General features: G+C 41.2%; 1 protein-coding gene across 6 annotated transcripts in view; it reads right to left on the bottom strand.

Moving 5' to 3' along the window:
• The window catches only part of sestd1 (SEC14 and spectrin domains 1), a 153315-nt gene that overhangs the window by 23302 nt on the left and 112343 nt on the right, over positions 1–17670 (bottom strand). For all 6 annotated transcript variants that reach the window (XM_078551950.1, XM_078551951.1, XM_078551955.1 and 3 more), the window contains 5 exons: positions 15029–15223; positions 12355–12469; positions 8756–8915; positions 2709–2790; positions 2438–2560 (listed from right to left, as the gene is read on the bottom strand). In XM_078551950.1, the coding sequence (XP_078408076.1) occupies positions 2438–2560; positions 2709–2790; positions 8756–8915; positions 12355–12469; positions 15029–15223 (675 nt within the window). The remainder of the gene's footprint in view (positions 1–2437; positions 2561–2708; positions 2791–8755; positions 8916–12354; positions 12470–15028; positions 15224–17670) is intronic.

The following is a 17670-nucleotide window of genomic DNA, read 5'->3' as shown; positions in this document are numbered from 1 at the left end:
GTTGAAACCAATGTTCCCCCTATGCGGTTCATTTGCGTGGCCAGGACAGCAGCCTGGGAGATAACATGAAGGTCTTGTTCCAGGTTAAATACTACATATGTGTGGCCACCCAAAAAAAGTTAATGGTAATGCACACAAAAAACCTGACCGTATGTAACAACAGACTTCTACAAAAAACAATGGTTGAGATTTCAGCGCAGTATTGAGTAAGTGCTGCATTGTTGGAGGTGTTGTCTCTCAGAAGAATGTTAATCTCAGGTCCCATCTGCAAGTTCAGGTGGATTCATAGTTGAAACTAGCGTTTTGAACTTCTCAATTGTGAAGCTTTATTTCTGTCCTTCCCATGCCATTTTACTGAGCTATTCCCACACCCTTTTGTTCTTTAATGTCTTTTCACTGCCTGATAGGATGATTTTCACTAGTTTTTAAAGAAGAAAATTTGCACACTATTGAATTATTAATTGCCCTCTGTGGCAGGACTAAGAATACTCCAACTCTAAGGTTGTCAGTTCTCAACAAATGTGAAGGGTTGATATTCTCCCTCTGGTCTCTCACTTTATTCAGTTCTATCAGAATACCTTCTAGTTTCCAGTTCTAACGAAAGGGCTACACCCAAAGCTTTTAATATGTTTTCATTTATCACATACTGATTTTTCAGCATTTTCTGTTTTATATTCACTACAATTACGATGGTTAGGAAACATTTCCTGCAGCCAAAGCAAAAGTGTGATTGAAACAATAACTCAGCAAAATTCAAGGAATTTCAAGCAGGTGTTGGGAAAACATCATTCAACAAGTGCTTTCAGACAACATTAGATGACAACACATTAAGAGCAAGTTTATAGGATGCCACAATGGACATTACTAAGGGACAAATATCTCTGCAACCCTGGTTACATTACATCGTTAATACCCATGGTTAAACAGTGCAGCAAATTAAGAAAACATATTGTAGAATTGGTACTTCACTGTATATCATGATACTGCCCTCTACAGTAAGAAAATGGAAACAACTTCATGTCTTCTGCATGGTGGGTGTCAGAATAACGAGGAAAGAACTCAGGATAGAATCTCTGGCTTGGCGAGCGAGGGCAGGGCCCGCTCGCCAAAGTGTAAAATCACACGTGGTGACGTCAAGCATGCATCCCGATGTCACCGCATGTCACTTAGATTTTCAGTTCAGATGGCGCACACTCAAGTCAACTGCACGTCCACCAAACTGTCAAAGGCCTACTAAGCCCATTTAAAAAGCCAATAAAGCAATTAGCTGAGCTGCCCGTCCAACCTTAAGGTTGGTGCGCAGGCGAAGAGTCTAGGCGACCTTCACATTTTTCATGGAACATCATCCACAGGCGGGATGAGGTTTCATGAACGTTTTTAAAGTGTTTGAAAAATTTTTAATAAAATTAATGGACATTTCCCAGCTCATGTGACAATTTCACATGAGGGGACATGTCCTTAAATTTTTTTTTACCTTTATTCAATGTTTTATAAGTGAAAGTAATCTCCCTGAGGCACCTCTGTGCCTCAGGGAGATTTCTGCACTCTTTCGCGTGCACATGCATGAAAGAGCATACTCCCCAACTCAGGCAACAGCCCCCCCGCACACAGGGAGTGCTCAGCGCTTCTGGGAGTCCGTCACGCTGGGCAGGCCTTAATTGGCCTGCCCACATAAAATGGTAGCGCCTAGCCAATCGGGGGCGCTGATCAGTTGCGCGCCCACTCCCACACAACCCCCCCCACCAACAAGGAGAAAATTCTCCCCGTATGGTGTTATATATAGCAGAGATAGAGTAAGTTGTTTGACAAACAAAGTGCACAACTAAGTATTGCAAGGTTATTCTTGGTATACGATTGTAGTCAGGGCATAATACATGAAATGTGAACAAATGAATACTCCACTCTTTTAGTAGGTTGAATAGCTGAACAAAAAATTCTAAGTAGTAGTAGTAACAGTAGCAAGGACTGATGTAGTGCCTCTAATGTAGAAAAACATTCCAAGATACTTCATAGAAACACAAGGAAAAACTGAGGAATTAGGAGGTGTGACCAAAAGCTTGCTCAAAGAAGTTGGATTTAAGGAGGAGAGGGGCAAAATGTGGAACCCAAGGCACAAAAGGCATTTGGTACATAACAAGTCAGGATCAGAATAATACAGGGGAAGGGAATATCTCAAAACCTACCTCTTTGAACAATCATTCAGTCAACCCTTTTAATACCACCTTCATTAATTTCTTGTCTAACTTTTCCTTAAGCCTCTGTGGAGTGCCTTGGGGGATTTTCCAAGATAAGGGCACCATATAAATGAAAGCTGTTTTTGTTGATAGCAACAATTACTGACTAGTTAATTAGCTCAAATTCTGTCACAGTCAACTAATCATTAGTTGCTTCCTTTTGTGTATATAAAGTAGTTATAGCATTAAGTGCACTGACATACCTGGGCAACATCAATAAATTTGCGGTGCTTTTCCAGCAGAACTTTGGCTTCCTGTGCATCATCTCCAAGTCTAATATGAGTTTTCAGAAGGGCATCCAATAGTTCACTTAGCCATTCAACTGCCTTTTATAAACAAAGTGAAAAAAAAATCACTTTAATTAAGCGCACTATTTTCCAAATTCCAGTTTGACATCCCACTAAGTTTATATACATAAACATTCCACCTTTTTTTATTTCCAGGTTCTTACTTTAAACCAGTTTAATGATTTACCTGTGCTGCATCTTCTTCACATTTGAAAAGTTGCACCATCTGAAGCATTTTCAACCTCCGCACATCCACCATATCTTCACATCTGCAAAGCCCGTCAGCACAAAAAGAAAAGGTAACAGCTAATGATCATTTAATAAGTACTCTGACTAAGTTTTTAAGTTCAATCAATAAACTCCAATCTCACTTTTTTGGAAATTTTACATAAACCTCTGTGAAACAAATCAGTTTTTAAATAGTTGTTTGGTAGTACAGAGCTTGGATACTGCGGCATAAAAGAGGCACGTCTTGCACTCTTCAGGACACTTCACAAGAATACCAATGTAGGGGGAAGACAACAATTTATACTGTATGTGAAGAGAGTGCTGATCGGTAGAGGTATTACCATGGAGAATGTACCAGTGGTAGTGACTGAGAGTTAATTGCCAAGCATTGTTTGAAATTTAAACCAGGCAGCTAGACTCTCATTGGTCAAGGCATTGCCCTGAGGAATGAGTCAGCGAATGGCTGTCACGTATTTTGTTTAGTTGGAATAGGCACAATGTGTATACATGTTCTTTTCGTCTGCAAAGATCAGGGCCCTGTGTATTAATATATGTAGCTTCCAGTATATGCAAATGTGCCACACTGCGAGTCCGACTGACAATCTTAAATTGGTTGGTCAACATAATTCTTAGCACATTGAAGATTATTTAGTAAACGTTGTCCAATCACAGGATCACACCTAATGTTGGTCGAAAAGCTTCGACATGTCTCTTTTTTTAAGCAACAAATTGGTTTTTACACATCTACCCCATTAAATAAACAGGAGTTCCATATGGTTGAAAAAACAAATACTGAGAGTAATTTAAATCACTTAAAAATTAATAACTTGAACTTAAAAAGATTACATTGTTATTGCAAATTTTAATTAACATTTCTTGCAACCAGAACACCAGATTTCCACTACACATCCTCAGTGATTTCAATCTCTACCTCAGCTCTTGCTCTCTCTCCTCTGATTTCACTGTCTTTCAGTCCTCCTTATAAGCTCTTCCCGAATATGAAATCTCCTATTCGTATTTAGGTGGACTAGTGATCCTGAGGTCCAGGCTATTGCTGTGGGGACAGGGGTTCAAATCCCACCATGTCAGCTAGTGGAATTTGAATTCAATTAATTAATAAAATGTATTAATAGTTCTAGAATTGAAAACTTCATCTCAGTAATTGTGACCATGAAACCACCATCGATTGTCATAAAAATCCAAGCAGTTCACCAAGGGAAGGAAGAATGCCATTGTTACATGGTCTTGCTGGTCCTGTGTCCCTAAATCCACAACATTGTGGTTGACGCTTAACTGTCCTCTGAAATGGCCTAGCAAGCCACTCAGTTTTAGCAATTAGGGATGGACAACAAATGCTGGCCTTGCCTGTGATGCCCACATCCCATGAAAGAATAAAAAAATCACAGCAACAACTTCAACCTTTCCATTTCTGTGGACCATTACATAGGATAGACAACACAGAAACAGGCCATTCAGCCCAACCAGTCCCTGTCAGTGTTAATGCTGCACTCAAGCCTCCTCCCATCTTTTCTCATCCAAATCTTAACCATCTATTCCCTTCTCCCTCATATGCTTGTCTGGCAACAATGCATCTGTACTATTTGCTTCAACTATTTCCTGTTACAGCAAGTTTCACATTCTTACCACTCAGAAACACAGAATCACAGTGCAGAAGAGGCCCTTCGGGCCATCGAGTCTGCATCGACATGTGAGAAACACCTGACCTATCTACCTAATCCCATTTACCAGCACTTGGCCCATAGCCTTGAATGTTATGACGTGCCAAGTGCTCATCCAGGTACTTTTTAAAGGATGTGAGGCAACCCGCCTCCACCACCCTCCCAGGCAGCACATTCCAGACTGTCACCACCCATTGGGTAAAAAAGTTATTCCTCACATCCCCCCTAAATCTCCTGCCCCTCATCTTGAATTTGTGTCCCCTCGCGACTGACCCTTCAACTAAGGGGAACAGCTGCTCCCTATCCATGCCACTCATAATCTTGTACACCTCGATCAGGTCGCCCCTCAGTCTTCTCTGCTCCAACAAAAAGAACCCAAGTCTAACCAACCTCTCTTCATAACTTAAATGTTTCATCCCAGGCAACATCCTGGTGAATCCCCTCTGCACCCCCTCCAGTGCAATCACATCCTTCCTATAATGTGGCGACCAGAACTGCACACAGTACTCCAGCTGTGGCCTCACCAAGGTTCTATACAACTTCAACATGACCTCCCTACTTTTGTAATCTATGCCTCGGTTGATAAAGGCAAGTGTCCCATATGCCTTTCTCACCACCCCACTAACATGCCCCTCCGCCTTCAGAGATCTATGGACACACACGCCAAGGTCCCTTTGTTCCTCAGAATTTCCTAGTGTCATTCTGTTCATTGAATACTTCCTAGTCAAATTACTCCTTCCAAAGTGTATCACCTCACACTTTTCAAGGTTAAATTCCATCTGCCACTTATCTGCCCATTTGACCATCCCGTCTATATCTTCCTGCAGCCCAAGACACTCAACCTCACTGTTAACAACCCGGCCAATCTTTGTGTCATCCGCAAACTTACTAATCCTAACCCCCCCCACATAGTCATTTATATAAATGACGAATAATAGGGGACCCAGCACAGATCCCTGTGGTACGCCACTGGACACTGGCTTCCAGTCACTAAAGCAGCCTTTTGTCATCACCCTCTGTCTCCTACAACTAAGTCAATTTTGAATCCACCTTATCAAATTACCCTGTATCCCATGTGCATTTGCCTTCTTTATAAGTCTCCCATGTGGGACCTTGTCAAGGGCTTTGCTGAAATCCATATAAACTACTTCAACTGCGCTACCCTCATTTACACACCTGGTCACGTCCTCAAAAAATTCAATCAAATTCGTTAGGCATGACCTCCCTCTGACAAAGCCATGCTATCCCTGATCAAACCTTGCCTCTCCAAGTGGAGATAGATTCTCTCCTTCAGAATTTTCTCCAATAGTTTCCTGACCACTGACATGAGACTCACTGGTCTGTAGTTCCCTGGCTTATCTCTACAACCCTTCTTAAATAGCAGAGCCACATTAGCTGTTCTCCAGTCCTCTGGCACCTTCACCGTGGCCAGTGAGGAATTAAAAATTTGGGTCAGAGCCCCCGCGATCTCCTCCCTTGCTTCCCTCAGCAGTCTGGGACACAAATCATCCGGACCTGGAGATTTGTCCACTTTTAAGCCTGCCAACACCTCCAATACCTTGTCATTCCCTATATCAATTTGCTCAAGAACCTCGCAGTCTCTCTCCCCGAGGTCCATACCTTCATCCTCATTCTCTTGGGCGAAGACAGATGTGAAGTATTTGTTCAACACTCTACCATATCCTCTGGCTCATTGGGTAGGGTAAAGAATTTTTTTCTCAATTCCTATTGGATTTCCTGGTGACTATCTTACATTGATGGCCTTTAGAAATGCTCTTCCCCACAAATGGTAACATTCTTACCCCTCAACCTCCTTTTTTCAATAAAGGGGCCCAAGCCCGTACATTCTTTTCTGATATATATACCCACGCATTTCTGGTATCATCCTTGTAAATCATCTCTGCACCCTCTCCTGTGCCTCTATATCCTTTTCATAATATGGTGACCAGAATGCACACAGTACTCTAAGTGAGGTCTAACCAAGGCTCGATACGGATTTAGCATAACTTGCTTACTTTTCAATTCTATCCCTCTAGAAATAAAGCTTAGTGCTCGGTTCACTATTTTTTTGGCCTTGCTAACCTGTGGTGCAACTTTTAGTGATTAGTGTCTTTCTATTCCAAGATCACTTTGTTTCTCGACCTCACCCAGACTTGCACTTCCAAGTAATAAGCAACTTCCCTATTCTTCTTATAAAAATATGCTACCTCACATTTATATCTGTTGAACTTCATTCGTCAATTCCCATCTTGCAAGTTTATTAATGTCCATGTATAACTAGCTGCAGTCCTTCTCAGTATTGACTACCCCCTCCAATTTGGTGTCATCCCCAAATTTAGAAATTGTATTTTTGATTCCAAAGTCCAAATCATTAATGTGAATTGAGAACAACAGCGGTCCTAGCACTGATCCTTATGGGACACCACCACCCACTGTCAGCCACTCTGAGTAACTAACCCTAATCCCGCTATTTGCTTTTTGACTTGAAGCCAACTCCCTACTTCCACAATCTCAATCACAGACAATTTCATCTACAAGCATTTCAACATTAACAGCTTGCTTTTATATGGCACCTTTAACGAAACAAAATATCCCAAGTTGGTTTTAGGAGCATGATCAGATAAAATTTGACAGCGAGCTATGCAAGGAAGTCTTAGGACTAGTGACCAGAAGCATGATCAAAGAGGTACGTTTAAAAGAATGTCTTAAAAGAGATGAGGAAGGAAGGCAGACAGGTTAGGTGAAGCAATTTCAGAGGTCAGGGCCTAAGACATTTGAAAGCATTGTTGCCAGTATCTCCCACCACCCTCATTCCCTTAAAATCACACATCCTGCTGTGTCCACTCAAAGAGAAAACCCTGCCTCCACGTTACTTACAATTGCACTTTCAGCAGCCAACTGCCTGATCTTTGACCCTTCCACAATATTTCCAAAGCTATCAATCTGCCCAACACTCTTTCACAGCCACCTTTGATACCCTTGTTTCCGGTTAAACCTTCAGTCTCTCCAAATATGACCATTTTCCCTAGTATGTCCTCCATCTTCACTCCCTCAAGTCTAAAGGCATAGGCACAAGTGCATCTAGCATACATCTAGATTAATCATCCATCAACAGATCTGGCTGAACCAATTAAGTGCCATCAGACTTCATTGTCCTCTGTCAAGACTGCCCAATACTCTAGGATCATTCTGGAGAGCAAAGATAAATATGGAGAGATGACAAAATTCTGTTCAACATTACAATGTTCACTTAGGTGACATGGCCTAGCAAGAAATTAGTATCTTGATGAGAAAAAGACTATTTTAACAGTTTATCTTACAAAATATTTTTCCCTTCTGGAGACAAATTTGGAATTTTACTTCCAGGCCTTTGCTGGGATTCCCCTAGTGGCTGAGTTGGTGAATACAAATTATGTGGTTCCCAGGTAATAGTACAGATTTGTTCTCTGGCCTGAGTTAGTTTATCTCCGCCTGAACTAGGGAGAAGAAAAAAAAACAGGTTTTGACCACAATGCACCTTCTGAAAAGCATGCTTTTGTGAATGTTAGCTCTGTAGTGATGCCTTCAGGGTTGTAAAGCATGTGATATTCATTAAAAATTGTAATTTGTGAAGGACCAATAGACTACCAACAGTTACTCATAGGCTACTTGTCAAAGGCTCAAATATAAAATATTCATCCTTTGCTTTGAGTCCTTAAGGTCTCACTCCTCCCCACCACTGTAATTCCCTCCTGCCCTACAAAGCACCCAGAACACACTATTCCTCTGGCATTTGATGCAACACCCTTCATCTCACCAATGGTGTTAGCACCTTTAGTTGCCCAGGTATCACTACCTGGAGATTTCTCCTAAATCCCTCTCTCTCATCGCCTTCCTTTCCTCATTTAACATCCTCTTTAAAACCCATCTTTTTTGACTCTTTAAAACCCATCTTTTTTGACCAAGATTTTGGTCACCTCCTCACTCCTTAAAATATCCTTCTAGGTTTGAGGTTCATTTTTAACGTACACTGCTACGAAAGCTTTTTCTGTGTTAACGGCACTCCCATAAATGTTAAGTATTTTTTTGAAGCACTTTTGAGACAAACGCAAAATATAAATCCAATTCTTTCAAACATTCATGAAAAAGTATTTCTCATATGATCTTTAACACTATGTGGTGGGATAATAATTCTACTTCTGATTTGCAGATAGTCATTTATTCAGTCATTTATTTTCAACATCAAGACAGGTTTTTTTTTAAAAAAGACTGTTTAGGCCAAACCGGCATCCCCAGTTCACATATTGCAGCTTTGGAATTTATCATATTTGCAAATGCTAGATTGTACCTTTGTTTCCGAAGCTGCATATCCTCCATTAGTCCTTGAATATGTTCTATATTGTCTTTATTTTCAATGGAAACATCTTTTCCAAATGTCCACGGAGCCTGGGATGTCATCTGATCTAAAAGGCCTTGGCCTTTTTCCTGTAAACTCTGCAAAGCAGTATCTAAAAAACACAAGCGATGTAAGATCAATTTCCCTATTATTGCAGTGGGCTTTAAGCAAATAATCAGCTAGTGGGTCAAAAGGTATTTGCTCTGACTCAGTAGCAGAACTGTCACCTCCAGGTAATAATAGTGTAATCCAGGCACCATCACATGAGCTGCCCCATTAGACATCCAGCTGGATTTTCCCTTCCATTTACTTCAACGGAGAGGAACATGGGGTAGAATGTATAATGGGCGGCTGATCTAACATCATCCATTTTATGCCATTCTCAAAAGCTAAAATAAGGAGTTATGCTGAAATTGGAGTGGGACATGGAATTGTAAATTTGTCTTTTTTTGCAAAACACAAAGGTGGACAGCCAGTCTTGAATATGCTGCAGTTTTCGTCAACTAAACACTAATAAGACAAAAGCTGTTGTGTGCAGCCCCATCCAAATCTCTGTATTCAAGTCACTACTCCACCCTGCTTCATGGCCAGGTTCTCAGGCTAAAACAGTCTGATCTCACTTCTGGCATCTCATTTGACCCATAATTAAAGCTTCTGATCCCATATCCTCTCAATCAAAAAGATTCCCACTTCCACGTCTATAATATCGACTACCTCCACCACATTTCAACCATCCTGTTTCCAAACTCAACTATTCCAATACTCTCCTGGCCAGTCTCCCATCCTGCAACACATCCAAAACTCTACTGCACACATCCTATCCCATACCTGGTCCAGCTCGCTCATCATGGGCAGTGCCCTCCTCCACGTTTCAACATCTCAAATTAAAAGTGTCAACTTTATGCTTAAATCCTTCTGTGGCCTGTCCCCTTCTCTATCTCAACCAGTGCATTAAACCCCCTTTCTTGAACACTGTTCCCGCCTCTGGCCTATTGGGTTTCCACCTCTCTCTTTCCCCTACCAGCCATGCTTTCAGTCATCTAGGCCCCACAATCTGAAATTTCTTCCCTAACCGCCTCAGTCTCTCCAATGCCCTCTCCTCAATAAAATAACTTCGACCAAGCCTTTATTCATCCCTTCAGATATCTCTATCTTTGGATCAGTGTCCGTGCTTTCCTTCCACATGTGTTCACAAGAGGTAATGGGGGGTGGATGACATAATAGAGAGATAGGTGGCTAAAGGTCAGAAGGATGTCATGTGTCATCGTATTCCCCTGAGATTCCTGTCACCCTTTAATTTTCCATCCCTTATATGGCCTGGACTCCAAGGGTGGAATCGTCCCAGATTTGCACATGTGCGGTAGCAGGCGGGAAAAAAGTTGTTTTACCCACCGGCTGCAATAGCGGCTTCTCGCACTGTTTCGCCCCATTTCTCCTTATTAATTCTGGCGGGCGGCCACTGATTTGCCCGTCATGCCGTTACCTCACCGCTTCCTCACATAGGGCGCCATATTTAAACTGCAGCCGTGAGAACACTTATCAATGCTAGCAGCTGGTGAAGGCATGGCCCCAAAAGTCAAGAAGACTGCAGCCCCCCCCAATTCAGTGATGCATCCCTGGGTTGCCTTCTGGATGCCGTGGAGGCCCGCCACGATGTCCTCCACCCCTGCTCTGGCTGCAGGAGGCCCATCAGTCTCACCACTCCAGTTTAGTGGTCAGTGCCAACACTGCACACAAGAGGTCGGCCATCCAGTGCAGAAAATGGATGAATGATCTCATCTGTGCCGCCAGGGTAAGGCAACCATCTCATCACTCTAAACTCTCACAGTCACAAGGCCACCACACATTCACTGGCATCTCACTCACTGCCAACTCAAGGGACATGACCACTCACTCCCTCACATATGCCCTCATCTCCTCTAGAGACTACCTCCTCAGCCCTCACCATCTTGAGGCCACTTGCACAGATCAACATATGCCCCACACACACCCTGGGATACCCCCCTCTTCCCCAGTACAGCCCTCAAAAAGCCAGCCCTGCCTAATGGCTGGTCTGGGAGGTAGCGACCTGCCCATGAGCCCGCTAAAAGTGATGTGGTGCTGCCTATGAAGCCTGGTGCTGATGACCACGAGTGCTGCTCAAAGGAAGGTAGGTAAACGAAGTGCAGCTCGCCAGGTGCACATTGCGTACGTACAGTTGTGAAACACGCTGACATGCCCAGATGATCCAGTGTGGGGCGGTGATTCCAGCGAGCAGGGCTTATAATGAGATGCTGAAATATTGAAATTAGGTTCTCAACGCACAGTAGCAGGAAACGCGACCCGCCATTGACAAGTGGAGTGGACAGCTGCAAACTGGTTTCACGACAGCGAAAAACCGATTTTTGGCCTACTCACCATATTGTGTCCCCCGCCCGCCATGACACTCGACGCCAATGGGGCCAGAAAGTTCCAGCTCAAATTGCCTTGCCCTAATCCTCCCAGAAACTTGCACCCCCATTTAAATCTTTGTATTCCAATACAAAGTGATATGAGAATTTTAGCTATTTCAGTCTTGAAATGGAAACTTTTAAAGTTTTTATGCATTACAAAAAAATTCTCTACTCCACTAAATACAACATTAAGATGCACCTTAGAAATGATTCTGAGTCATAGAATATTGATACCTATAAAAGCATAACATTTTATTTAAAATCATTTGTTACATTTATGATAGTGAATGTATCCTCACATATTTGTTTAAATTATAATATAACAAAAACAATGCCAGTAAATTTCCTTCACAATTTGAATAAAAATCCACAGTTTTCATTTAAATACCCATGAGACAGAATGATTAAGTGAAGAAGGATGAAATGAAGTGCTAATCCCGTATGATGACCTCTTCACGCATTCATAATCTTTTTCAATTAATTGTGACATCATTTACTCAGTATTAACCACAAGAATAGCTTAAGTACCCATTACAGACAGCAGGAATAAACCGTGAAGTACGGCTTGTATCTTATTTTCTACCGATAAAACTCGAGTAGTTAATGGTTTAAAAAAAACCCAATGTTTTACAGAAAGTGTTTCCACTGCATTGCAGTATTATATTTATACAGACAAATGTTGAGTTTACCAGTATAAACTATGTAAATTTAATCACAGCCTGTGATGAAACACACCGCTTCAGTTATGAATTTGCTCAATGTCAATTTCAACCAACATTTGGTATCACCTTCCCATTAACTTGTAGAGAAAATTGTGCATTTCAAAAACTAAACTGTGTCTTCATATATATTGTGCATTAATGGAATATTCTTAAAGGCTGTAAAAATATCTTTGGATATAGATTATACTATCCATCCGAATTTCAATTTACGTCTATAACAACCTTTATTTTGATCTGTATCATACATGTATTACATCAAATGTTGTGCACACAAAATGAGTACAGCAGATCCTTCCCACAATTCAATCCTACTGTGCTTAATAGATTTAGATTTACTAAAATTCATAATATTGTAATTAATTTAAAGAAATTATAGTATAAAATTTCTTCCACTTACCAACACTCTTTAGTTTCTCTTCCAGAAGTTTTAATGTTTGCTGAATAGCACTTCCATCAGCTGGTGCTACATCAGCACAAAGCATCCCAAGTAATCCATCCAGCTGCTGGGACAACTGTGAAAGATCCATTCACAAGATTCAATTTTTCAAGTCTGTGCAAACATATGGCATTAATTGCTCACAATATTCGCTAATTTGAATTTAAAAAAAGGTTTGACATATTAAAAAACTATAAATAAAATGGATTGTAAAAGCTTGATGAATTATCTTTTTAAATTTCATTTATATAGCACCTTTAAACGTAATAAAACATCCCAAAGTGCTTCACAGCAGCACTATAAAGCAAAATATAACAAGCCATATAAGAAGATATTAGGTCAGATGACCAAATGCTTGGACAGAGAGTTAGCTTTTAAGGTGCATTTTAAAGGAGGAAAGAGATATGGAGAGGAAGGAATGTGGTAGGAAGGAATTTCAGAGCTTCAGGCCATGGCATCTGAAGACACAGCCACCAACAGTAGAGCAAATAAAATCAGGGGTGCTCAGGATGGTTGTGGGGATGGAGGATATTACAGAGAAAGTGAGGGGCATGGCCATGGAGGGATTTGAAAACAAGGATGAGAATTTTAAAATTCAGACGCTAATTTACTCAGGAGCCAATTTAAGTCAGTAAGCACAGGGGTGATATGCGAATGAGGCTTGCTGTGAGTTAGTTCAAGGGTGGCAGAGCTTTGGATGATCAAGTTTACAAAGGGTAGAATGTGGAAGATCAGCTAGGAGTGCGTTGGAATAATCAAGTACAGAGACAACAAAGGCTTAAGTGAGGGTTTGAGCAGCAGATGAGCTGAGGCAAGGACGAAGTATGGCAATGTATGATAATGGAGGTGGAAAGAGGCAGTTTTGGTGATAACATGAATATGTAGTTGGAAGCTCATCTCGGGGTGAATTATGATATTGAGGTTACAAACGTTCTGGTTTAGTCACGGACAATTGCCAGGGAGAGGGATAGACTTGGTAGCTAGGGAACAGAGTTTGGGGCGGGGACAGAAATCAATGGCTTCAGACTTCCCAATATTTAAATGAATTAAATTTCTGCTCACCTGTACTGGATGTCACATAAGCAATCTGATAATTTAGCAATAATGGAGGAGTCAAAAGAGGTGCTGTTGAGAAAGAGCTGGGTGTCATCAGCGTACGTGTGAAAACTAATGCCGTGCTTTTAGATGATGTTGCCAAGGGGCAATGCATAGATGACCAATAGGAGGGGGCCAAGAATAGTTCACTGCGGAGCACCAGAAGTGACAGTGCAGAAAAGAACAAAAAAGACTGCGAGTGATAAAAGAGGACCAGGAAGGGATGTTGGGTGGTTAGCATTTTAGTGGGAATAGGGTTGAGGGACAGGAGGTATGTTTCATGGACAGGATGAGCTCCAAGAGGACTTGAGGGGACAATAGGAGAAAAACTAGTGAATTATGCAAACTCGGGGCCAGGGCAGGGTGGAACTTTAGATGAAGTTTGGCTTGATAAGCTAGTCGAAAGGAGGGATGTGGCAGAGGCAGCTGATCAGATTGTCTCAACCTTAGTGACAAAGAAGCCCTTCTGGCACTTATGGTTGGAGATGAGGGTGGGGAAACAGGGGACAGGGGTTTAAGAAGACAGCTTGCAGTACATAAAAGAAAGTGGGCTTAACTTTGCACTTCAGGATGATCCTGGAGTAATGAACAGTTTTAGCCAATGACAGTAGGACCCAATAGTATTTCCTGAGGCCCAGCCAGATTGCCAGTGACACCCCTTGGACTGAAGTGGAGGTGAGGGCCATACAGGGGGAAATGACCTAGGCAAGAGAGGGTAATGGTTTTTGTTGGGGACCAGGGCATCGAAGGTGGAGGAGAGAGTGTGCTTGAGCAAAGCAGTAGCTGCAGAACTGGTGTGGCGAAAAGGGGTTCAAAGGCTTCAGAGTTGGGATTTTGAAAGTGCAGTTATATGTGAATTTCAGGTAGTCAAAGAGCCCATTACCCTCATCTCCAATAATTTTTATAACTAATAAGTGTAAGTATTCAAAGCAAGTAAAAAAATGTCCCCATGATACTTCCTAAATTCCTCACATCATCCAGGAGATTAATCTTTAATTTCTGAAGATTTCATGACAACCCTGGAGGTTTGACAACCTTAACCAGTGCTGCAAAACTAAAACCAACTTGACAGTGAAAGCACCAATCCCTAAAGAGTCTAACTATAATAAAATGCCTTGTGGTCACCTCCAATTAGAAAAGTAGACTCCTCACAACTAGACAGTGGCTATCTCTAACCTACCCTCCCCAAATATGTGTGTTGTGGTGGCCCCTATCATGAGGGAGTAATTAGAGAAAGGGAAATAAGATGATGTATTTATTTTGCAGCTTATATTTTCTCTTTGTTCTATCTTAGAAAAGTACACTTCTGTTAAAAGTGTAACTAATCAACTGTGTCCTTGACTTTGCTACATGGTAGTACCACATTCTCATTATATGCTTATCAGTAGCTTTTTGTCCAACTGCACTTATTAGACAATACTGTATATTGAGGTGTATTAATCACATTTCTTGCCATGATAAATCAAAAACAGATCCATCAATTACTTAATTGATATCAGTTCCCGAAATTGTAAAATGCTTTTATTGACAAGTAACTTACATCCTGAGCAATACCATGAAATTCAAGAGCTGTCTGCAGCACATTCTGCCTGAACTCCAGTTGGCTGGCCTGTCGATAGCAAACATCACTTAGCTGCTGTTGTAGGGCCTTTAGTTCAAGCAAATCCTCCTCATCCCCTGCGTTCAATAGTGCTGCAATCTGCTGATTAAGTTCCACGTATACAGCAAACCATTCCTGCAGATAAATTGAGAAATAAAGTACAATAAGGGACACAGAAATGCTACGCTCAGAAATGCTTTTTCTGAATCACCCAATTATTTTGTTTAACATATGGCAGGTATGGGCTAATGCGTACTCTAATGATAGAATGTTTGCATGAATCTGTAGTTTGATATCACAGAAAGGCCAGCTAGAAATTTCTCAAAAAACACTCAGGTGGCCTACAGCATCACACACCACGAGCTAATGACTTAAAAACAATTAATTACTCATCAATTTTCCTTAATCATCAGGAATTTCATGGACAAATTGAACAAAACGATAGAATCATCAAATAATGCAGCACAGAAGGAGGTCATTCAGCCCATTGAGCACATGCTGCTATTCCCTTTTTAAGTCTACGAGTGAATCTGTACCCACTCACCCTATCAGGCAGTGCATTCCAAATCCTAACCATTCATTGTGTGAAAAACTTTTCCTCACATTGCCTCTGGTTCTTTTACCAATCAATTTAAATCTTTGCCTTCTGATTAATAACCAGTCGTTGGAAACAATATTGTTTTATTTACTTTATCTAAACTCTTCACAATGTAAGCACCTTTATCCAATCTCCTCTTAGCCTTCTATGCTCTAAGAACAACCCGAACTTCTCCAACCTATCCACGTAACTGGAATTGAATACAAAATTAGGGAGGTTATGCTTTAGTTCTACAGGGCATTGGTGAGACCACATTTAGATTACTGTGTACAGTATTGGTCACCTTATTTAAGGAAGGATGTAAATACGTTGGAAGTAGTTCAGAGAAGGTTTACCAGACTAATACCTGGAATGGGTGGGTCGTCTTATGAGGAAAAGTTAGACAGGCTAGGATTGTGTCCGCTGGAGTTTAGAAGAGTAAGAGACGACTTGATTGAAACATACGATCCTGAGGGGTCTTGACAGGATGGATGTGAAGAGGATATTTCCTCTTGTGGGAGAATCTAGAACTAGGGGTGACTGTTTAAAAATAAGGGATCGCCACTTAAAACAGAGATGAGGTGAAATTCTTTCACTCAAAGGGTCGTGAGTCTTTGGAACTCTCTTCCTGAAAAGGTGGTGGAAGCAGGGATTTGAATACTTTGGATAGATTCTTGGTAAGCAAGGGGGCGATAGGTTATCGGCGGTAGGTGGGATGCAGGTTTCAGGTTACTATCAGATCAGCCATGATCTTATTAAATGGCAGAGCAGGCTCGAGGGGCTGAATGGCCTACTCCTGCTCCTTGCTCGTATCCCTCATTCTTGGAATCAATTCAAGTAAATCACATATGTAACTTCTCCAAAGCCTTCACTTCATTCCTGAAGTGTGGTATCCAGAATTGGACACAATACTCCAGCTGGAATCAAAATAGTATTTTAATTATATCAATAATTAATAAAATAATCATTGCTTCACGCAAGCATCCAGATGCACGTGTGCAGAGCCCTGTCTGTCCCCACCTGGGCAGTACAACAGAAAGTCAACTTTCCCCTCACAAAATCCCCATCTCTTCATTCTACTTCCGGGACAGCAGGGCTGATCAATTTACTTTTCAGTTTGCTCTTCCATCCCTCTCCCTGAAGGAAGTGCTTTGTAACCCAGGTGCAATTGTGAAATTACATACCGGAGAGATGGCAAGAGAAGCCCAACCTACACATTGGCTGGTAACCAATCTAAAAGCAGCAATTTCCAATAAACTACACACGTACTTTTAAAAACTGAATTATGTTCTATTTTTCCACATTGTAAAGTCCTACTAAGAAATGCATTAACCTAACTTTTCTGAAACGGCATTTCAATGTTATCCACTTCATGCTGATGTTAAAATAACACCAATCAGATAATAGTTCCAAAGCATTTTTTTCTCTGCCTTCAGCAGCAATATAACTAAAATTATGTCTTAGGAACATGCATCATTGATTAGAAAACTTACCTGCCAGCTATCTGCAAGTGGAATTATGATCCGCAAACAATTATATCACTTGGTTAAAATTACTTCGGCATCTTGCTCTCAGCCTGAGACCACTAAAAGTAAAGGATTTTTTCCCTTGACATACTGCATGATGTATGCAGCTTTAGTGCATTATTTTACATGAGAGTAATTGGGGTTTTTTTCTCCTTCATCGAAGTTGAGCAGTCTTAGTGACTTCATGAACAGAGAATGAAGCTTGGACAATTTACAGGTTAGATCACAACCTTGAAAACACTCTTGAAAATTATGTTCCTGTTATACAGTAAAATCTTCATTATCTAGAATGCAAGGGGTAGTGCCGATTAGGCAAAAATGCTGGTTAATGGGGAGTTCCATTTACCAATGGAATACAGTGTAATATTTGTAAAATGAACTTATGTGCAAGTACTCAGGAAGTATTCTTTATACTTCAACACCACATTGAAACATAAAGTATAAAATAATGCGCTATACAGGTACAGGTTCCAGATAAC

The sequence above is a fragment of the Cetorhinus maximus genome, chromosome 11, assembly GCF_964194155.1.
Source record: "Cetorhinus maximus chromosome 11, sCetMax3.hap1.1, whole genome shotgun sequence".
NCBI classification, from domain to species: domain Eukaryota; kingdom Metazoa; phylum Chordata; class Chondrichthyes; order Lamniformes; family Cetorhinidae; genus Cetorhinus; species Cetorhinus maximus.
The sequence above is the reverse complement of the archived record's forward strand: the minus strand, read 5'-3'. Positions and strand labels throughout refer to the sequence as shown.